The sequence below is a fragment of the Hemitrygon akajei genome, chromosome 21 (assembly GCF_048418815.1).
Source record: "Hemitrygon akajei chromosome 21, sHemAka1.3, whole genome shotgun sequence".
Taxonomy (NCBI): Eukaryota; Metazoa; Chordata; class Chondrichthyes; order Myliobatiformes; family Dasyatidae; genus Hemitrygon; species Hemitrygon akajei.
In genome coordinates this window covers 14,206,409-14,229,732 of record NC_133144.1, presented here as the reverse complement: position 1 = coordinate 14,229,732, position 23,324 = coordinate 14,206,409, and the positions used below count along the sequence as shown (strand labels likewise).

Here is a 23,324-nt window from a genome sequence, read left to right as displayed (position 1 = left end):
ATTAAAAGCGATCCTCACGTAGCTGAGCGGCAGACAGAGGCACTGTATCTCTACCTAGCCAATGAGATGGCACTGAGTAACAAACAGTGGGAACAGCAGCAAATGGGAGAGGTGGAATATTGGATCCTTTGGATGCTGTCAGGGTGCCTATGCTGGAGCCACAGCCCGTGACACCATGATGGTGCTATGGTGATCGGGGGACGATGGCTGTGCATCCCGTTAAACACACAATTTGTATTAATCTCTGCTCTTGATATTTCTGGATGTGAATTATTTAACTGTAACTCAGAGGGCTAAGGTGGGAGAGGTCAGAGTGCAAATCCCAGACCTCCTCTCCTGGGTATTGTAGCATGGAGGCTAATGTACCAGAAACTAAAGTTCAGATCGCTGAAGAAGAGACTGTGACAGCTGGTGATTTAAATCCATGATGTTAAATTGTTCTGGAATTTCAAGTAAACCAGAATCTGGAGAGCTAACCACTGAGTTCTCTCATTCCCTCAGGCCAGGAGCTCTCTGCCCTAACCTGGGCATACACACAAAATGAGGTTGACTCTTGGGGGGGGGGGGGGTGGGGGGAACAGAAAGAGGAGTGACAATAAATTCCTAAATTGTCCATGATGCCCACAACCCATAAGCGGACTGAGAAGCAGGGTACCTTGGTCAGAATGCCGTCCTCTCGGTGATGTTTCTGTAGAAGGTGCTGAAGGGCCAGCTGGATCCTCTGCTGCAACTTCTCAACTTTAATCTTCTCCTGAAGCCATAGACGATCTAGGGATTCCAGATGGCAGCACAGTTAACCTGGCAGTAAGTAGCTCAGGCTCTTCTGATTACGTTCACAGCATTAACCCAGACGCGAACGGGACCAAAGACTGTTCACCCACTCTGTGCACTACCCTCCTCTGCCCACCTGACACCAATGTACACACACCTATACCAGTGCCCTTACACACACCCTATGCCCCCATACACACACACACACTATAATCGTCTGATCAATGCTGCAGAACTGAAACAGAATGAAGGTGTACAAGACAGTGGGAACAAGAGTAGAGTGGGGATGTTACTGGAAGCCTACAGCAGACTGAGTATCTGTTACCATGCTTGCAGAAGTCCAGTCAATGAAGTTAATCAGCAGTTATGAAAATCAGAATGGTGATCACCTACTGTGCAGATCATTAGAGAAATACCTTTGGTTCCTGAACACCAGTACGTGGTCCAGTTCAAATCTTACATCCTGCAAACAGGGTAACCCAAATAGTGGAGCAAGTGGCAAATCCACATAGTGGTTTAACTGGCACCACAGCTGGTTCTCCAGGGAACATGCTCACACCATGGAACTTTCGACACACTGAGATCACACTGTGGAACTCGAAGCCCTCAATTGGCGAGGGACAATGCCAGTGCAGTTGTAACGGTTCCCATCTCTATTACTGAATCTCTTCAGAGCCTTGACTTGCTCTATCCAGTGAGACATACAACTCCCCATTTTCTGTGTGTCAGTCCAGCCATGGACACCTAGACACGCATTTTTCATTACTGACCAAGAGGTGAACCAATGGGGACCTATTTCTGGTGGGTGTTTCAGTTGTGAATACATACTTACAGAGTCAAGTCTATCATCCATAATGAAGTATCTATCTAACCTAATTCCACTTGGTCTGTAATCTTCCAATCCTTGGTGGTTTAACTATTCACCTTGATAGCTGAGTATTGCCAGGATGCCTGCTCCACTATGTACTCAAAGAAAAGGTTCTTCCTCGGATCCCATCTTACCACTTACCCGAGGCTTATGCTCTTTGCCAAGTCATTGGGCACATTTAAAGCAAAGGTTGATGGGCACTTGATTAGAAAGGACATTAAATGTAATGGGGAGAAGACAGGAGAATGGGGTTGAGAAGGAAAATAAATCAGCCATGATCAAATGATAAGAGCAGATTTGATGGGCCAAATAGCCTAATTCTGCTCCTATGACTTGGTCTTTCTAGATTATGAAATCTCTGCAACTGTATCCCAGCTAATTTTGTACCCCACCATCAGTCACCCCCACTGCAGGGAAAACAGACCCAGTCTCTCTGGCCTCGGCTCTTAACTGAAACATTCCATCCTAAGCAATTTCCTGGGGAACCTCTTTTGCACCCTCTCCAGTACAATCAAATTCTTGTTATGGTGTGCTGATCAGAGCTGCACACAGTACTCTAGCTGTGGCCTAACCAATGTTTTTTATGAAGTTGTACTGTGACTCAGTGACCTCACATTCTATGCCTCTGTTCCTGATGAGCACTCTGGAGGTGGGGAATCTCACTGGCCAAAGTGAATCGCCCTTCCTGCAGCAATGAAGTACACGTTCTCATCTATGGTTTCAAACACCGGCTGATCCAGGCTCTCTTAATTCTCTGACTGGCCCATCTATTTACCTTATACTGGGATAATAAATCAGCCACGATGGGATGGTAGAACAGACTTGACAGGCCAAAGGGCCTAATGCAGCTCCTATATTTAATGCTTCAGAAACACGGTTTATGAAGAGGGTGCAAGGGTAGCTAAAGTGCAAAAGGGAAACAGTGTGGGATAGTTACACTGTCACTAAAGCTGACCGTCCTTTCCTATTGAGCTACTCACCAGCTGAGATCAACACGTAAGCAGAAAACAAGGCGATCTCATCCTCCACCAAGTGCAGCGCACACAGACTTTTGCCAGTTTCAAAGACAGAGTTGATCAAGTCATCACAACCTGTAGGAGAGGGGATGAATAGAGAATGAGGCTGAACCCAGCAAGTGACCTTTTGTTCACAGTCGGCCCATGGGGCGCTGCCTTGCCAAACTGGTGTGACCGCTGGGACTCCAAAATAATCCAGATAAATCTCTCAGAATATAATTCATCAATCAATGCAAAACTGACCAATGGGAGGGGAGTGTACATGAAACTATGAATGCTTCTCTTGCACATTACACCAACGATGAGGCCAACAATGCTGTTACTGCGTTATTCAGCTGATGGATTCAGACCATTCAAAGATTCTCTGCAGTTTGCAAATCTCCACACATTGTACAAACATTTCCACCGTTTATACACTGCCCTGTTCTGGTTAAAAAAATTGTTGCATCTGCAAATTAATTCCCTTTTAAAATCTAAGCTTTGTTTCATCCCACAGAGTTTGCTGGTTGCTGGCCACACATCCCACTCCCTAGCTGCTCATTCATTCTATCTGCTCTCCTGCAAGATTGCACTCAAGCAGAGAGACATGGAAGTTTACACTATTCTGTGGCAAGTAGTGTGGAAGTTACTGGGGACATGGAATCAGTGACCTGTGGCAAACACTGAACCAGACAGAACTATAACCAGCTGCAGAGAGGACACAAGTCTTCCTGGCTTGTGGAACGTTGTTCCTGCCTTGGCTGGACATGGATCCTTCAGGAAGCCCTATACTTGTGCCTCCTAACTGCTTCCCATTTTTCCTTTGATACTGGTGGTGATGTGATGGTGTTGAAAAGACAGTGAGGGTGAGTGAGTCAGGGATGGGAGGAGAGATGGAGATGGTAGGAAGAGTGTTGGGTGAGAGGAGGGCTGTTAGTGGGCCTGAGAAGCACTGGCCCACTATCATCTCCATCAATGGCACATGTTGGCTGCACTGTGCACCATCTACAAATGTATTGCAGTTTCTCACCCAGCCACCCTCACAGCACCTCTCAAAAACAGAACCAAGGAGAACATCGGTAAAGGGTGCAGTGGGATCCCAGCATCTGTAGCTTCACCTCCAAATTGACCATGCTGACTTGGAAATATATCTACAGTTCTTCATTGCCCTTCAGTATAAACCTGGGAACTCCCTCCCTGGAAGCACATCACCAGAAGAGTTCAAGGTATGGGTTCAGTCTCAATCTCTCAGGAAATAACCTCTGCTGGGCTTCAACATCCACATCCTGAAACTAAATCAGTACATGCATCCATAGATGCAAGGTGCTGGAGAAGATTGGCAGGGAGAGGAAGGAATAGATGAAAGTGGGGTTGGAGATGAGGAGAGGTGATGGAAGCTGGAGGAGATGCAAGTAGAGAGATGGGCAAAGAAGAGTGGAGAGGGTGGAGGAGAGGTAAAAAAATGGAAGGAAGACGGAGCGGGAGAGGAGAGGGTGAAGGGTAATGGAGGTGGTGACAGAAGATTCTGAGGGGCTTGAAGGAATGGAGGGGTCTGGGGGATCATAGGGTCAGATAGTCAGGGGAGTAGAGGGCAGAATGGTGGTGGGGGGGGAACAAGCAGACAAACAATGTGCACTGTCTTTCTTTACCCAGCGACTTGAAGACATCAGGTCCAGCAAATTTCCCATCAAAATACACGGTGTTGTTCTGGGAGTCAAACGCTCGACACATTCGGACAAACACAACTTCTAAAGAACCTGAGGATATGGAGAGAAGGCCAAAAATGTAGCACTGACCTCAGCAACACACAGTCACACCTACGCAGGGGAGCTGCTCTCTGAGGAGAGTGGGTGGGGAGTGAGAGCGGGGGGGGGGGAGGGCGGGGGTCACGGAGAGACCGGTGGTCGGAGAGAGCAGGTGGTGGAGGAGGACAAAGTGGGGGTAGCAGAGCGGGGCGACAACCCATAGACTAGTGTACACTCAGCTACTAGTCTGCCTATTCTTTATTCCATGTTCTACATAACCTGATTGTTCTGAATTTAGCCATACTCCCCCTCTAGGCCACTTTATTCCATATTCTCAATGTATGAATTCTTCTGATTTACTAGATTAATTTGTGTTCGATATCATCTTTGGCTGTACTGCTACCCAAATGAATGCACCTGGAAATCCTTTCACTTTCTTAAAGTCCTTACTCTCATTCCCTATTCTAACTGCCATCCCCTTCTCTTCTCCCTCCCACCTACTATTCTTCCCTTCCTCCCTCAAAGAAAGCATGCCAGGTGTGAAAAGCTGGTTTTGGCAATGACAAGATACCTGCTTTCAGAAGTACGATCTGGTCATTTTGACACAGCTCCATGAATCCATCAATGCGCTTGGCAAACTCCACCACATACTGAATTGCTTCTGTGATTTTGATTGCACACAGCTGCCACATCACCTCCCTGGGCTGGGACAGAGGATCAGAATGTTATTATGTATGTGTGAGGATGCAAAGTTTGTTCCAGAGTCAGTCGCAGCTCATCTTACCTTGTTCAAATAAATTTCCAGCTCCTCCTGCATGTACGTTTTCCACATTAGTTGCTGCAGCTCCTCCTGGAGGTATTGGCAGGTCTCAATGTGCGATTTGGCAATGTTCTGTGCAAGGTGTTCTAGAAAGGGAAAAGGGAGCTACTGAAGGAGGAGTGGACAATCAGGCCAAAGGTCACAGAACTAAATGATCAACGATGCCAATCTAATAACTGACTTGGTAGGTTAATGTTTCTCTCTCCACAGCCGCTGCCTGACCTACTGAGCAATGCCTTAAAACAATGACATGGGACAGAGGAGAGTGGAACTGAGAACTCAGTCCCACTCAAGTACAGAGCGTCATCTAACCAAGGGGGCACAGTGGCACAATGAGTAGAGCCACTGCCTCATAGTGCCAGAGAGCCAGGTTCAATCCTGACCCTGGACACTGTCTGTGTGGAGTTGGCATGTTCCGTGACCCTAGGATACTCCAGTTTACCCCCTACACCTCAATGTGCAGGTAGGTCACTGTAAGGTGAGTGGTAAAGTCTGGGGAGAGCTGAACGGGATGTGGGGAGAATAAAAAATATAATTAATTCAGGATTAGCGTGAGTGACAGTCAGGGGGCAGTTGGTAAAAGCTGAAGTTTCTGTTTCTGTGCAGAGTTACCCATGACTCCACAATCCCTTGTTGGTGTTGATGGTCTCCACACTGAGCTAGGGAGTGCACCAGAGCGTAGAATGAAATCCTCTAGCCTACATCCCACTGCTGGTCCCTACAGCCCTATTCTCCCAGAAGCCATGCCTGAGGCCCTGACTATATTCATGTACTGATAGCCATGGCAAAGCTAAACCAGATCCATTAGTATGTGTCGATAATTAATCTGTAGCAGAGCTCATGGCCAAAGACTTTACTGGACGGGCACTCCATAGTTCCCTAGATATTCTGGGATGGACAAGGCCCAACCTTAGGAGGTCAGGAAGAGGGATGCCCAGTGCTCAGTGACCTGATCAGAGCCTCAGTGGGTACGGTGGGTCCTATATTTGAGCTATCCTGCTAGAACAAATCATCTACTTACAGTGCTGCAGTGGAACCCACTCCTACCTTCTGATCCTCCCAACTCTGTTCCCAACCAGACACTAGTCTCCAACCCAGTGCTGCAGGTTCCAACCTTCCAATACCACAGCCCCTACCATCTCCTCAACCTAGTCATCTTCCCAAGGTGTAACAGTGTCACCCACTGACCTCTGCTGATTCTAGACACCCACCCACACCCACCCGGTCTAACCCTAGGACAACTGGGTACATCCCAAGCAACACACACACCAGCATCTGCAGATTTCCTCTTGTTTGTGATTAGGTACGTGCCAATGAGATTACTTCTCATTCTTCTGAACTCAGTCAGCACAGGCCTGGTTTGCTTTATCTCCCTTCTACGCTACCATCCCAGGAATCGAGAACAACAACCGAACTGGTGGAGAAACTTGACAGGCCAAGCAGCATCATGTGCCTATTTAATACTTCCATCATATTTACCACCACAGTCTCCAACCTCCACCCACCCACCCCCCCCCCCCCCAATGCATTCCAGGCACCCACCATCCTCTGTAAAACCTGTCTTACACATCTCCTTTGAACTTTTTCTTGTCACTTGTCACACAAATTAACAATTTGCCCGATATGACTCCAAAATTGGAAGTCTGGTGGAACTGTAAGGGTAAAAAGACCTTGATGAGAGTTATATAAAGGCCGCCAAACATTAGCCAGGATTGGGCGCCAAATTACAACAGGAGATTAAAAAAGCATCTCAGAAGGGCAATGTTACGAAAGTCATGGGGGATTTCAGTATGCAGGTCGACTGGGCAAATCAGGTTGGCACTGGATCCCGAGAGAGGGAACTTGAAGAATGCCTACAAGATGGCTTTTTAGAACAGCTCATGGTTGACTCCTCTCAGGGAAAGGAAATTCTGGATGGGTGTTGTGTAATGAACTGGGTTTGATTAGGAAACTTAAGGTAAAAAAAAACCTTAAGAGACAGTGAACATAATATAATAGAATTCACCCTGGAGTTTGAGAGGGAGAAGATGAAGTCAGATGTATCAGTAGCATAGTGGAGTAAAGGGAATTACAGAGGCATGAGTGAGGAGCTGGTCAAAGCTGATTGGAAGAGGACACTAGTAGGAATGTCAGCAGGACAGCAATGGCTGAAGAGTCTGGGAGCAATTCAGAAGGCATAGGATAGCTACGTACCAGAGATAAAAAGGTATTCTAAAGGGAGGCTGAGGCAAACATGGCTGACAAGGGAAGTCAAAGAGAGCATAAAAGGAAAAGAGGGGGCATATAATATTGCAAAAATTAGTGCGAAGTTTGAGGATTGGGAAGCATTCAAAAACCAACAGAAGACAACTAAAAAAGCCACAAGGATAAAAAATGAAATATGAAGGTAAGCTAGCCAACAACATAAAAGAAGATAGCAGAAGTATTTTCAGATATACATACAGTAAAAGAGAAGAGAGAGTGGATATTGGAACACTGGAAAATGATGATGGAGAGGCAGTAACAAGGGACAAAGAACTGACGGAAGAACGTAATGAGTATTTTGCACGAGTCTTCACTGTGAAAGGTATTAGCAGCATGCAAGAAGTGTGAGGATGTCAGCAGACAAAGTGAGCGTAGTTGCTATTACTAAGAAAAAGGTGCTTGGGAAGCTGAAAGTTCTGGAGGTAGATACGTTACCTGAACCAGATGGACTACACCTGAAAGAGGTGTCTGAAAAGAATGTGGAGGCATTAGTAATGATCTTTCAAGATTCTAGTATAGTTCCAAGGACTGAGAAATTGCATATGTCACTCCACTCTTTAAGAAGGGATGGAGGCAGAAGAAAAGCAATTGTAAGCCAGTTAGTCTGAAGGCTAACTGGTTGCAAAGATGTTGTAGACGGTTTTTAAGGATGATGTTTCAGGGTACTTGGAGGCACAAGTCCCTCCAGGTAGGCGAAAGTCAGCATGGTTTTCTCATTGGGAAATCTTGCCTGTCAAACCTGTTGGAATTATTTGAAGAAATAATGGGCAGGAAAGAGAAAGGAGAGTCGGGGGATGTTGTTTACTTGTATTTTCAGCAGGTCTTTGATAAGGTGCCATGTAAGAAGCTGTTTAACACGATAAGAGCCCATGATATTACAGGAAAGATACTAGCACTGGCTGACTGGCAGATGGCAACAGGTGGGAATAAACAGGGCTTCTGGGGACTTATGGTATTCCACAAGGGCCGGTGATGGGACCCTTCTTTTCACGTTATATGTCAATGATCTGGATGATGGAATTGATGGCTTTGTGACCAACTTTGCAGATGACACAAAGATAGGTGGAGGGGCAGGTAGTGTTGAGGGAGCAGGGTGGCTGCAGAAGGACTTAGACAGATTGGAAAAATGGTCAAGGAAGTGGCACACGGAATACAATACAGGGAAATGTATGGCCATGCATTTTGGTACAAAGCAAAAAGGCATAGATTATTTTCTAAGGAGGGAGAAAATTCAAAAATCAGAGGTGCAAAAGGACTTGGCAGTCTATGTGCAGGATTCCCTAAAAGTTAGCTTGCAGATTAAGTCAGTGATGAGGAAGGCAAATGCAGTGTTAGCATTCATTTCCAGAGGACTAGGATGTGATGCTGATGCTCTACAAGATATTAGTCAGATCGCAGTTGAAGTATTGTGAGCAGTTTTGGTCCTCTTATTTAAGAAAAGATGGAGAGTATCCAGATGCAGATCACAAGAATGATTCTGGGAATGAAAGGGTTACCATATGAGGAGGATTTGATGGCTCTGGCCTTGTACTCACTGGAGTTTAGAATAAGGGGGATCTCAATGAAACCTATCGAATATTGAAAGACTTGGGTAGAGCAGATGTGGAAAGGATGTTTCCTCTGATGGGTGAGTCTAGCAGCCGAGGGCAGAGTCTCAGAACGGATGTCCGTTTCGAACAGAGATGACGAGGAATTTCTTTAGCCAGAGGGTAGTGAATCTGCCACCAATGGCTGTGGAGGCCAAGCCCTTGAGTCATTGAATATATTTAAATCTGAGGTTTATAGCTTCTTGATTAGTCAGGGCATCAAAGGTTACAGGGAGAAGGCATGAGAATGGAGTTGAGGGGGATAATAAATCAGCCATGACAGAACGGCAGAGCAGACTCGATGTGCTAAAATCACCTAATTCTGCTCCAATGTCTTATGGTCTGACTGGGAAAGTGGGCAAAGGAATGGCAGATGGAATTACCCAGAGAACTGGAGTTTTGCATTTCGAGAGGCCAGGACAGACAGTGAGTGGCTGGGCCTTGGGGAGTGTTGTAGAACAGAGACCAAAAGGTATAAATTGATAGCCCCTTGAAAGTGGTGGCACAGGTGTAGGCAGGGTGGTAAACAGACTTTGGATATCTTTGTGTTTGAGCAGCTGGTCTCAGAAACCGTGGGTGGTAGAGACAAGTCTGTGATTGTGGCATTGCCTGTAGTGATCTTGGATCATTCCTGTGAAGAATGTGTCACTGCTAAGGCCAACAGGTCGAGCTTGTCTGGACAATGCTGTACAGCTCAATAGTAAGGTCAGTATAATTGTCAGCCACGCGTAGGGAAGATGAGGATAAATTCTTCAGCTAGAGATTGAGGAATCTTTGGTGTCTCTACTCAGAAGTCTGCAGAGGGTCAGTCATTGTGTTCACACCAGGAACTGAAAGGATTTTGAATCGTCAGGGAATCAATAGGTCAGGGGTTACTGCAGATAAGTGGCACTGAGGTAAAAAATCAGCCATGATAACACAGAATGGTGGAGCAGGCTAGAAGAGCCTCGTTTTAGGTCTCTCTCTGACCTATTGTATTATGTTCAAGGCCAAGAGAGGTTTCTGGTCTCTCATGAGTAAAGTGGGCAACACACAGTGAAATGGAGACAAGACCCTGTTTCTAACAATCCCATGGGGTGCTTAAACATAGCTGATCATCCAGACAAGCTCGACCGTTGTCCTTAGCAGTTAAGCACATTCTTTACAGGAAGAAACTAAGATCAGAGCAGGCAATGCCACCATCACAGACTTGTCTCTACCACCCACGGCTTCTGAGACCAGCTGCTCAAACGCAAGGAATTGATGGCGTTATGGCCAAGTTTGAAGACGCTACAAAGATAGGCGCAGGAGTAGGCAGTGCTGAAGAAGCCGGGAGTCTGCAGAAGGACTTGGATAGATTAGAATAATGGGTAAAGAAGTGACATATGGAATACAGTGTAGGGAAGCGTCTGGTTACACATTTTGTAGAAGGAATAGAGGAGTAGACTATTTTATAAACTGGGAGCAAATCCAGAACTCAGAGCTGCAAAGGGATTTGGGAGTCCCAGTGCAGTATTCCCTAACGGTTAACTTGCAGGTTGAGTCAGTAGTAAGGAAGGCAAGTGCAACGTTAGCATTAATTTCAAGAAGACCAGAGTATAAAGGCAAGGGTGTACTGCTGAGGCTTTATAAGGCACTAGCGAGGCCTCACTTGGGAGTATAATCAGTAGTTCTGGGGCTCTGGCATTGGAGTGGATCCACAGGAAGTTCATGAGAATGATCCCAGAATGAAAGGTTAACATATGAGGAGCGTTTGATGGCTCTGAGCCTGTTCTCACTGGAGTTTAGAAGAATGAGGGGGATCTCACTGAAACCTATCGAATACTGAAAGGCCAAAATAGAGTGGATGTGGAGAAGATGTTTTCAATAGTGGCAGAATCTAGGACCAGAGGACACAGAATACAACGAAGCCCCTTTAGAACAGAGATGAAGAGGAATTTCTGGATGATAATGTGGTTAACTGGACCAGCAAATTTGTGGATGACTTCAGGATTAGGGGTGTAGTGGACACTGAGAAGATTATCAGAGCTTGCAGTGGGATCTGGACCAGCTGGAAAAATAGATTGAAAAATGGCAGATGGAATTTAATGCAGACAAGTGCGAAGTTTAGCACTTTGGTAGGACCAACAAGGGCATGTCTTATAGTGAATGCTAGGGCACTGAGAAGTGTGATAGAACAAAGGGATCTGAGAATACAGGTCCATAATTCATTGAAAGTGGCATCACAGGTAGATAGGGTCATAAAGAAAGCTTTTGGCACCTTGGCCTTCATAAATTAATGTACTGAGTACAGGAGATGGGACGTTATGGTGAAGTTGTGTGCAGTTTTGGTGACCTATCTACAGGAAAGGTGTAAACAAGGTTGAAAGAGTATGGAAAAAATTTACAAAGATTTGCTGGGTCTGGAAGACCTGAGCTAGAAGAAAAGATTAAATAGGTTCTGACTGTATTTTTTAGAATGCAGAAGACCGAGGGGTGATTTTATGGGGTATACAAAATTATGAGGAGCATAAATAGGGTAAATGCAAGTAGGATTTTTCCCATTAAGGTTGGGTAGGAATACAACCAGAAGTCATGGTTTCAGGGTGAAAGGTGACAAGTTTAATGGGAACATGAGGTAAAAATCCTTCACTCGGAGGGTCACGAGAGTGTGGAGTGAGCATAACACAAGTGGTGCATGTGAGCTAGATTCCAACATTTAAGAGAAGTTTTGATAAGTGCATGGATAGTAGGGATATGAAGGACTGTGGTCCCGTGCAGGTCAATGGGAGTAGACAGTTTGAATGGTTTTGGCATGGACTAGATGAGCCAAAAGACCTGTTTCTGTGCTGTACTTCAATATGATTCTAGCTAGAGGGTGGTGAATCTGTGAAATTCATCGACACAGATGGCTGTGGAGGCCAAGTCATTGGGTATGTTTAAAACAAGTTCTTGATTAGTAAGGGTGTCAAAGGCTATAGGGAGAAGGAAGATGAACAGGGTTGAGATGGAAAATAAATCAGCCATGATTGAATTGTGGAGCAGATTCGATGGGCTGAATAGCCTAATCCTGCTCCTGTGTCCTATGGAACTGGGCAGTTCAGGATCCCACATGCATGCGCTCCCCTGTAAAATTACTACCCACTGAATTAATGCACCATTCTCCAGATTTCCTATCAAAGTTCTTGCAGGCATTCGCTATGCCCTCTGGGTGTCAACCTTACCTAGCTCTGCCATTGAGGCAGTTGGAGACGTCTCACCATCTGTGAAGGAGCAGTAGGGAAAGAAGTCCGGGGCTGTTGCATATTCACAAATGGGCTCCTGTTTAATGCCGTTAATGTCTAAACCGGACTGGTCAGGAGACGGCTGGATGTCCAGGTAAAGGTTGTTCATCGCCGAGTCTGCCTTGCCCAATTCCGCTGCCTGCCCATCCATGTACAGGTTGCTGAGGTCGTTGTTCAGTTCTGCCAGGCTGCTATAAGGTGGGGTTAGGGGCTCAGCTTCACCAGGGGGCTGGGGGTGGTCCCTCTGTTGTTGCTGCAGGCGATGCTTCTGTACCTCAGCGTACAGACTATCCCTCTGCTTCTTGGACATCCGACCAAACTTGACAGCTGCAAGAAGGAACGCATACCTCGGTGTCAGTCACGGCGGATAGCGCGCGCCTCGGTGTCAGACGTGGCGGAGAATACGCCCCTAGGTATTAGACGCGGCAGGGAGTGCGCACACCTCGGTGTCAGACGTGGTGGAGAATACGCCCCTTGGTATTAGACGCGGCGGGGAGTGCGCACACCTCGGTGTCAGACGTGGTGGAGAATACGCCCCTTGGTATTAGACGCGGCAGGGAGTGCGCACACCTCGGTGTCAGACGTGGTGGAGAATACGCCCCTTGGTATTAGACGCGGCGGGGAGTGCGCACACCTCGGTGTCAAACCCGGTGGGGAGCGCGCGCCTCGGTGTCAGACGTGGCGGAGAATACGCCCCTTGGTATTAGACGCGGCGGGGAGCGCGCGCCTCGGTGTCAGACGCGGCGGGGAGCGCGCGCCTCGGTGTCAGACGCGGCGGGGAGTGCGCACCTCGGTGTCAGATGCGGCGGGGAGCGCGCACCTTGGTGTCAGACGCGGCGGGGAGCGCGCGCCTCGGTGTCAGACGCGGCGGGGAACATACAGCTCTCTATCAGACGTGGCAGGGAGCATACAGCTCTGTATCAGACATGCTCTCTGCTGTATTGCAAAGTCTATGAAAATCAAAAAGACTGCAGATGCTAGAAATCTGAAATGAAAACTGAAACTGCTGGAAACATTCAGCAGGTTAGGCAGCCTCTGTGGAGAGAGGAGCAGAGGTAATGCTTTGGATTTGAAAAATTAACTTGTTTTTTTCTTCCCACTGACCTGCATCTTCAGGCTTTATTACAATGCCTCTGCTTTAGGGCAATCTTTCAAAAGCCCAGGCTTTCCACAAAGTCCCTTTCCAGCACTTTTTCAGCTATAAATACATTCTCATTTGACATTTTACTCTGAGAGTTTTAAAGTTCTTCTGTTAAATAACAGATGGAGAGAACTTTGTTTAAGTTTTGCATGAATTCAAACTCTCCCATCTTGGCATTTTAATTCTAAACAAAATTAACATAATCTATAAAAAGGACTTGGGGAAAACCCACAATTCTGCACCTCATTCTGGGATATTTAAACACATATGTCCTGTGTAAAGCATAGAATCAGAATCAGAATCAGGATTATCACCACCGGCATGTGATGTGAAATTTGCCAACTTAGCAGCAGCAGTTCAATGCAATTCATAATCTAGCTGAGAAAAAAATAAAAATAATAATAATAAATAAACAAGTAAATCAATTACGTATATTGAAAAAATAACTAATGACCACACGTCACTAACGTGCAAAAACGTCAAAGACGTCACACGTCAAAAAATGTGCAGAAATAGAAATAGTGTTTATTAAAAAAAGTGAGGTGGTGTCCAAAGATTCAATGTCCATTTAAGAATCAGATGACAGAGGGGAAGAAGAAGCTGTTCCAGAATCACTGAGTGTGTGCCTTCAGGCTTCTATACCTCCTACCTGATGGTAACAGTGAGAAAAGGGCATGCCCTGGGCGCTGGAGGTCCTTGATAATGGACACTGACTTTCTGAGACACCGCTCCCTAAAGATGTCCTGGGTGCTTTGTAGGCTAGTACCCAAGATGGAGCTGACTAGATTTACAACCTTCTGCAGCTTCTTTCGGTCCTGTGCAGTAGCCCACCACCCCCCCCCCCCCCCATGCCAGACAGTGATGCAGTCTGTCAGAATGCTCTCCATGGTACATCTATAGAAGTTTTTGAGTGTATTTGTTGACATGTCAAATCTCTTCAAACTCCTAATGAAGTATAGCCGCTGTCTTGCCTTCTTTATAAGTATATCGATAAGCTGGGACCAGGTTAGGTCCTTGGAGATCTGGACATCCAGGAACCTGAAACTGCTCACTCTCTCCACTTCTGATCCCCAATAAGGAATGGACTGTTGCACCGTAAAAAATACTATTTTTAGCTGCAATGTTAACAGAGGTCCTGTGTTCTACTCAGTTAGATGGGAAAAGTTCAGCAGTGGACTTGGCCAATCGGCCCAGGGGATGTGTTCTTGCTGTCAGAGGTCATTAGTCTGTGGATGCTTGCAGTTGCTTTCTCCAGTTAGATCGTTGGGATCTCTTTTGGAGCACAGGTGATCTACCAAAAGGGGTGGGTCACATTTGAACTGCAGGGTGACCAACATCCTGTTAGGGAAACTTACTTTTGCCACCAGGTGGAATTTAAACTAGAATGACAGGAGGTAGGACTCGAGAGAGCAAAGTCAGTGAGAAGACTGAGGAGAAAAGGCAGCAACTCCCAGCAGTTTGGATCGTTGAGAAGCGCCCAGTCAGCATTAGGGATTAATTGGCAGGAATAAACTAAGTAAGGTGGGGCAAGCGGACTGGACATTGTTGGAGTGGACAGAGATAAGAGTGGAGATTTGGAGGCTTTAGCTCTTTGAGGTTTCAGCAAAGAGAGGCTTCAGACTTAGAAGGCAAAAAAACCCAGCTGTAAGTAGAGCTCCCCCCCCACCACCCCCACAGTTTATAGTTCTTCTTACAGTTGCTCAGCTAGAACAGTCGCGATGTCAGGCAGGATAATGGAATACTCCTCTTGTGGGATACAGGGAGGCAGGGAGACCTCCAGTATCCCTGGCAATTACACATGTGAGAAGTGCATCCAGCTGTAGCTTCTAACAATCCGCGTTAAGGAGTTTTAGCTGGAACTGGATGAACTCTGGATCATTTGGGAGGCTGAGGAGGTGACAGATGGCACATATAGAGGGGTAGTTACACCCAAGGTGGAGGACACAGGAAACTGGTGACAGTCAGGAAGGGGTTAAGGAGCCAGTGCAGAGTACCCCTATGGCTATCCCCCTCAACAACAGGTATAACACTTTGGATACTGTTGGGGGGGGTGGGTGGGGGGGGGGGGGTTCAGTGGTATAACCAGCAGAGGAAAGTCCCAGTGTCAGGTTGCTGCAACTGAGTACATCTCAGTGACTCAGAAGGGAAGGGGAGAGAAGGGGCATGCTGTGGTGATAGGGGTTTCATTAGTTAGGAGAACAGAAAGGAGGTTCTGTGAACGAGAACTAGATTCCTGGATCATATGTTGCTACCAGGTGCCAGGGTCCAGGACAGCTCAGATTGAGTCCTCAGTATTCTTAAGCGGGATGGTGAACAGCCAGAGGTCATGGTCCACAGAAGTACCAATGACATAGGCAGGAAGAGTGACCAGGTTTTGCAGAGTGAGTTCAGGGAGTTAGGTGCTAAGTTAAAGGACCTCCAGTGTTGTGATCTCAGGACTGCTACCCATGCTGCATGCTAGCATAGGAAGAATATAGAGTTTAACACGTGGCTAAGGAACTCATAAGATTTTTGGATCATTGTGCTCTCTTCCAGGGAATGTGGGACCAGTACAGAAGCGATGGTTTGTACCTGAACTGGACGGGGACTAAAACCCTAGTGGGAAGGTTTGGTAGTGCTGCCCGGGAGGAGCGGGGGGGTTAGAGTTGCAGGGGGATGGGAACCAGAGTGCCAGAACAGACCGTGGATAGGTTGAATAGACTGATATTGTTATGACCTCAGACAAAGTCGGAAATCAAAAGATTGAGCATGGTACGACTCATGTCCTGAGCTGCGCATATTTCAATGGAAGAAGTATCGTAGGAAAGGCAGATGAGCTCAGGGCTTAGATCAACATTTGGAATTATGACATTGAAGCCATTAATGAGACTTGGTTGCAGGAGGGCAGGACTGGCAGCTCAATATTCCGGGGTCCTGTTGTTTTAGATGTGACAGAGTTGGCGGGATTAAAGAGGGAGGGTTGGCATTACAGGTCAGGGAAAATGTCATAGCAGTCTCAGTCAGGACAGGCTGGAAAACTTGTCCAGTGAGGCTTTCTGGGTGGAACTGAAAAATAAGAAAAGTATGACCATGTTAACGAGGCTATATTACAAACCACGCAATGGTCTTAAGAGATTTAGAGGAACAAATTTGCAAAGAGACCGCAGACTGTTGCAAGAAACTTAAGGTTTATAGTAGTTGGCTTTAACTTTCCACTTACTGACTGGGAGTCTCATACTGTAAAAGGACTAGATGGGTTGGAGTTTGTCAAATGTGTTCAGGAAAGTTTCTTTAACCAGTACGTAGAAGTCTCAATGACAGAGTGTGCGATACTTGATCTCCTGTTAGGGAAACACTTTGCACCCAGTGATCACAATGTCATTAGTTTCAAAGTAAATATGCAAAAAGATAGGTCTAATCCACAGACTGAGATTCCAAATTAGAGAAAGGCCAATATTGATGGCATCAGAAAGGATCTGGTGAATGTGAATTGGGACAGGCTGTTTTCTGGCAAGAGTACATGTTAAGTGGGAGGCCTTCAAAAGTGAAGTATTAAGAGTAGAAAGCTTGTATGTGCCTGTCAGAATAAAAGGTAAAGATAACAGGTGTAGGGGTATGGAGGTCGATGGGTGTAGACAGTTGAAATGATTCAGCATGGACTAGATGGGCTGAAGGCCACGTTTCTGTGCTATGATTCTAAAAGGGTCATGCAGCGACCAAAGATTGTAAGCCTAGCAATCAGGATAGCCATGTTTACAGTAAAGGGGTAGAAAGGGCCACTGGTTTAAATTGCATCCATTTTAATGCAAATAGTTTAACAGGTAAAGCAGGCAAACAGTGGGGATAGATTTTCTCTAGATAGCAAGATACTGTGACCGTAACAAAGCGATGGTAAGGACAAGGGAAGAACTGATGGCTCAATATTCTGGAATACTGATGCTTTAGGCATGACAAGGAAACAGGTAGGAGTGGAGACTGTGTTGCCTTTCTGATAATGGTGGACATACATCAGTGCTTAAGACAGGTTATTCTCGAGGGATCTCCTACCGAGGGTAGGACTCAGAAATAAAAAAGGATGGTCACCTTGGTAGGAATATATCACAGAGACCCCTCCACCCCCACTCCCCCAGTAGTCATCCAGAATTTGAGAGGCAGATGTGTTGAGAAATTAGACACAGTTGTGACAATGATGGGGTAGTATTGGTGGGAGATTTCAATTTTCTCAGTATTGGCTGCACCACCCGGAATGCAAGCAGCCTGGATGGTGTGGAATTTGTCCATACCAGTTACTTTACTCTATAGATAGAGGCAAGTGGATTTCCCAGTAAGATATTGGGAGAGGCTGACCACACCGGATCTTCATTCCTTGGAGTGCAGGAGAATGAGAGGTGGCTTCGTGGAAGTTTATAAAATCATGAGGGGGTATGAATAATGTAATATTTCCCCAGGGTTAGGGAGTCCAAAACTCCCCATCTATGTATTTGTTTAAGAATTCACCTAAGTTTGAGGACAAAATGAGGGACATCTTTTCTCTCAAAGGATGCCGGAACATTGGGTCAGTCGCTCACTGCCCAGGCAACCCTAGTTCAATCCTGACCACCAACGATGCCTGTGCGGAATTTACACATTCTTCGTGGCCCTGTAGGTTTCCACAGGGTGAACCGATTTCCTCCCACATTCCAAAGCAATGGCAAAAAGGAGAATTGAGGTGGAGCTGATGACCACGTGTGAAAGAGAAGAAGTGGCAGCAGTGCAGGGAAAGGTGAAGAAGGGGAGTGGGATTGGTGGGATCATCCCTCTGATCCAGCATGGATCCAATGACACAGGCCTGCTCCATCTGCAGGAGAATACACTGAGGGAATGTAACAGAGGTTCAGCACATTAATTCCTGGGATGGATGATGTGTACTCTGAGAGAGATTGAGCATCTGCTTTTTATTCTCCAGTTTAGAAGAGTGACATGTAATTTCATTGAAACATACAACATTCCCAAGAGGATGGGCAGGATAAATCTTTCAACATAAAACTATAGCTTCTCCTGCTCTACAATCCTCTCTAGATTTTGTAACATCTGCTATTTCACATAGCAATAGATTGAACTAATTCTCCAATTTCCACACTGCTTCCGTGAGAGGAATTTCTCTGTGGGGCTATCAGTTTAGTGAGGGCATAAAACAACCTTTGAAGTGGATTGTCAACTACAATCTTCACAAACAGCTTGTCAAGCACATTCCCAACAGCAAACACATTAACCAGATCACTGAGAGTAGTCCCTGACTTGTAAATCAGCGTTAAGTTAATTTACTCCGCAGACTACATCAACTTACTGATTATTCCAAAACGCTTTTCATGAAAGTAATTAAAGATGCTAAAACATGGTGATATTTTTACAATGCTGAATTGCCTGGAATGTTGCTGTACAGAGCTCTGCTCAGATACAGTGCTTTTAGGAAGTAAGCTCTAAACTCCTTTCATAAACCTCAGCCACCAGGAACTTGTGTTCAAGGTTACAACGTCCTCTTTATCCATGACAATGCCCAAGCCTCATCCTCCCATCTCTCATATTACTGAACCCACAGGCTTTGAGAGAAGCTTTACTAGACATAGAAAGAGATGAGTTGCTTTGTTTATTAAAAACATAAAAAATTGCTGGAGGAATTCAATGTGTCAGACAGCATCTAGGAGAGGAATAAACAGTCAGTGTTTTAGTCTGAGACCAGTCATCAGGACCGAAGGGTCTCAGAACTGAAACATTAACTATTTGCTCCTCTCCATAGATACAGTCTGAATCACTGAGTTCCTCAGCACTTTGTGTGTGTTGTTCTGAATTTCCAGTATCTGCAGAATCTCTTGTTTTTCTTTTTAAATAGTGTTTCGATTCTTTTTAAGAAAACAGGGCAGGACAGCGTGAGTGAAGCACAGAATCTGGGGCTCCACTTTCACTTGGGCATTGCTCACTGACTTAATCTTGCCTCTCACCATCAAACGTGGTGCCCCAAGGGAGTGTGATCCATGAGGGATTAGGATGCAAAGGGCTTTTACATCACTGGGATTTAGAGCTTACCGTCACGAGACATTCCCACCGTCAGACACTTCTGTAATCGACAGTGCTGGCACCGATTCCGGCTCGTTCGGTCAATCAGACAGTTCTTCTGCCGCGGGCACGAGTAGGTGGCATTACTCTGTTGGCTTCTCCGGAAGAACCCCTTTGTTTAAAGCAAACAAGAGACCATTATTAGATGGGTCACACATGGACCAACAATAGTGACCCACCAGCAACCAAGGCTCAAAGTGGTATTTGGTGGGAGCACAGAACAGCAAGAGAGGAGGTAGGGGAAGGCTGTTCTGTATTCACTGTAGATCAACTCATGTTCTCCATTAGTTCTGGACTCATCCAGGAAAGCTGTTCCATATCTCCCCCAACCTGAGTAACAAGGATATTCAGGTTTCAATAGATTTACTTTCAACTCAATTCTACAAGTTCTTTGGGCATTAGATTTCCTTGAGCACTCCGACCTGCTTCCTTTTCATCCGGTGACACTATTCTGACCTCTTGAAGTCACCTAATTGATGTCTTGGCCCCCCAAGTTTTTAATGCCTACCCACTGAACACATCGCTCCAATGCCTGATGTAGGATCTCAGAACTGAAATGATAACCGTTTCTCTTCCGATGCTGTCTGACCTGCTGATTGTTCCCATCAGTTTCAGATTCATGGCGCCCACAGTATTTTTATCATCAGTAATCCTATTCAATTTGAATTCTATTCGATTTTCTTCGTTTCAATCTAAATCTATTTGTCATGTGCACTGCCTGTAGTGGTTCAAGACATTATTTGAACTGCTGTAATTCTCAGACACACACAGAATTAATGACTGTTGTAACCAGCGACACATTTTAAGAGGAACTGTGTTACAATACCCGAGATCCTGAAATAAACATTATTTTAATATGTCATTGATTGTGCTTTATATTTAAACATATATTTGGAAAGAAGTGGATTGTTTGATTCAATTTAACAGAAATTGCAGGTAAACTTGGGAATATCTGTTCATTGACTTGTTACTGTTTTTCTTATGCCTCCATTCAAATATTTTAAAGTAGCAAAATGAAAATTTAAATAATTAACAATTTTCAAAAGTTTGTGTTACATCCTTAGTATTTGAATTTTTGGTGGTAAGCTCTGATGTCATACTTAAAAGTTGTAAATATAAATTTTGATGCTATTCGATAACGAGGACACAGGCTTAAGGTGCTGGGGAGTAGGTACAGAGGAGATGTCGGGGTAAGTTTTTTTACGCAGAGAGTGGTGAGGCTGCCAGCAACAGTGGTGGAAGCCGATAGGATAGTGTCTTTTAAGAGACTTTTAGATAGGTACATGGAGTTTAGTAAAATAGAGTGCTATGGGTAAGCCTAGTAATTTTTAAGGTAGGGACATGTTCGGCACAACTTTGTGGGCTGAAGGGCCTGCATTGTGCTGTAGGTTTTCTATGTTTCTATGTTTAATCCCCTGAGACCAGGGGTTCCCAACCCTCTTTATGCTGTGGACCAATACCATTAAACAAGGGGTCCGTGGAGCTCAGCTGGGGAACCCCTGTTCTGAGAACTGCTTCTCTGGCCTGCTGACCCCATCACTCATTCAACCTGACCCACGTTGCCTCCTCAGTGAGCCTTCATCTTTTTCCACGCTGATCTCCCCACTAGTTCACTCAGCCCCGACCTTCACTCTGACTCACTGACCCCACAGCCTGGATCCTGCAACTCCTCTGACATCTTATCTTGTTCACAGTCCTCCTATGATTTCAAGGCAATGACCTCTGAATCAAAGTCAAGGTTGAGTATACTGGCACGTGCTTGACGACACCCTAACGCACAATGAAAATTATACTTGGAACAACATCACAGGCACACAGCTCTGACCCACAGTCTATCACACTGATCCATATATCTGCCCTGCTGACCTACTGATCCCAACACACTGAACCCCACCTTGAACACAATGACCCTCTGATCCCAATTCCTCCACTCTCACTTCTAATCAGATCTTACTTCACAATGACTGCTAAATGGAGACTCAAGACATTCTGCAGATGTTGGAAATCTTGAGCAATGTACACAAAATGCTGGAGGAACTCAGCAAGTCAGGCAGCATCTATGGAGGGAAATGGACAGTCAATGTTTCAGGGTGGACCCTGATGGAGAGTCTCAGCCCGAAATGACTGACTTGCTTAGTTCCTTCAGCATTTCAAAAGCACAAAAGATTCTGTAGATGCTGGAAATCCAGAGTGCCACATACACGACATGCCGGAAGAACTCAGCAGGTCAGGCAGCATCTATGGAGAGGAATAAACTGTCGGCACTTCAGGCCGAGGGCCTTCTTCCAGCATTTTGTGGGCGTTGCCCATCAGTCATGTTGACCACATTGCTCTGATGCCTGACAACTACACAGTGAGAGACCTCATCACCCTAAGCACCTACCTCTCACTCTGTTTTTTTCCCACAGTGCTATCCTCGCTCTTGAAGAACTTAATTGAAATATCGAATCATACAATATGGAAAGGGGGCATCAGATCACAGAGTTCCCAGAGAACAGATTTAGACTCATCCTACTTTATTCTCTCCTGGACTCTGCCACTCACCTACATATTGGGGGTGGTTTATAGTGGCTGACTAACCCACCAGCCTGTGCGTCTTTGACACGTGGGAGGAAACTGGAGCAGCTGGGGAAATGTATGCTATCACAAGGACAGGATGCGAACTGCACATAGACAGCACCAGCAGTCAGGATTGAACCTGGATCGCTGGAGCTGTGAGCAGCTGCACCACTTTCTCCAGCTGATCCTGTGAGAAGACTACCTGCCCACTCATACGTGGAGGGCTGGGCTGCACCAGATCAGACTCCATCGCTCCCTGTCTGAAAAATGAAGGGTTAAAAGTTGACATTGTTCGGTAGACTAATGATATTAGCTTAACGAATTGACACTAACAGCTAATTATCATGGGGTCCTGCCACAACAGACCCATATGTTTTAATCAGTGAGACACTTGCTGTTTAATTAGGAGAACACAGCTGACAGCTGCCAAGACACATCCAGAGCTCGTGTGTTTGCAGAGAAGAGCGGGGAGATGTGAACCATGGATTAACCCTCCCCATCATTATGATCATCCTGCTGTAAATGAGGGGCATGGATAGGGCCGATAATACAGAACATTTCTCCACTGCAGATGGCATAGCTTTAGAGACAAGGGTAAGATGTTTCGATGGAATCTCAGGAACAATGTTTTCCACTCCAGAGTAGTTGGAATCTAAACTGCACTGTCTAAACTTTGAAATATCCAGATGTGCACTTGAATCACCAAGCCATTGAAAACTACAGACCAAGTGCTGGTAAAAGAGATTCATAAATACAGTCATAAAATCACAGAAAAGTATAGCACAGAAACAGGTCCTTCAGCCCATCTAGTCCATGCCAAACCATCTAAACTGCCTAGTTCCATTGATCTGCATCCAGACCATAGCCCTCTATGCCCCTACTACCCATGTACATATTCAAACTTTTCTTAAATGTTGAAATCCAGCTTGCATGCACCATTTGAAATGGCAGCTCATTCCACATTCTCACAACTCTGAGTGAAGAAGCTCCCTCTCATATACCCCTTAAACCTTTCACCCTTAACCCATGACCTCTGTATTCCCACCTAATCTCTGTGGAAAAAGCCTACTTACATTTACTTTATCTATACCTCTCATAATTTTATATACTCCTGTCAAATCTCCCCTCAATCTTCTACATTCCAAGGAATAAAGTCCTAACCTACCGTAAATTCCGGTGTATAAGCCGAGAATTTGGCCCTAAATTTTGGTCCTAAAATTAGGGGGTCGGCTTATACACAGGATGCCAACTTTGGAAAAACGAATACACGGAAGACAGATT

General features: G+C 45.6%; 1 protein-coding gene across 1 annotated transcript in view; it reads right to left on the bottom strand.

Moving 5' to 3' along the window:
• roraa (RAR-related orphan receptor A, paralog a) overlaps nt 1–23,324 on the bottom strand; it is a 130,614-nt gene that overhangs the window by 7,895 nt on the left and 99,395 nt on the right. Inside the window, exons 3-9 of the mRNA XM_073024839.1 lie at nt 19,455–19,596; nt 12,212–12,598; nt 5,164–5,285; nt 4,951–5,083; nt 4,284–4,391; nt 2,620–2,730; nt 656–768 (exon numbers count right to left, since the gene is read on the bottom strand). Coding sequence (XP_072880940.1) covers nt 656–768; nt 2,620–2,730; nt 4,284–4,391; nt 4,951–5,083; nt 5,164–5,285; nt 12,212–12,598; nt 19,455–19,596 — 1,116 coding nt within the window. The remainder of the gene's footprint in view (nt 1–655; nt 769–2,619; nt 2,731–4,283; nt 4,392–4,950; nt 5,084–5,163; nt 5,286–12,211; nt 12,599–19,454; nt 19,597–23,324) is intronic.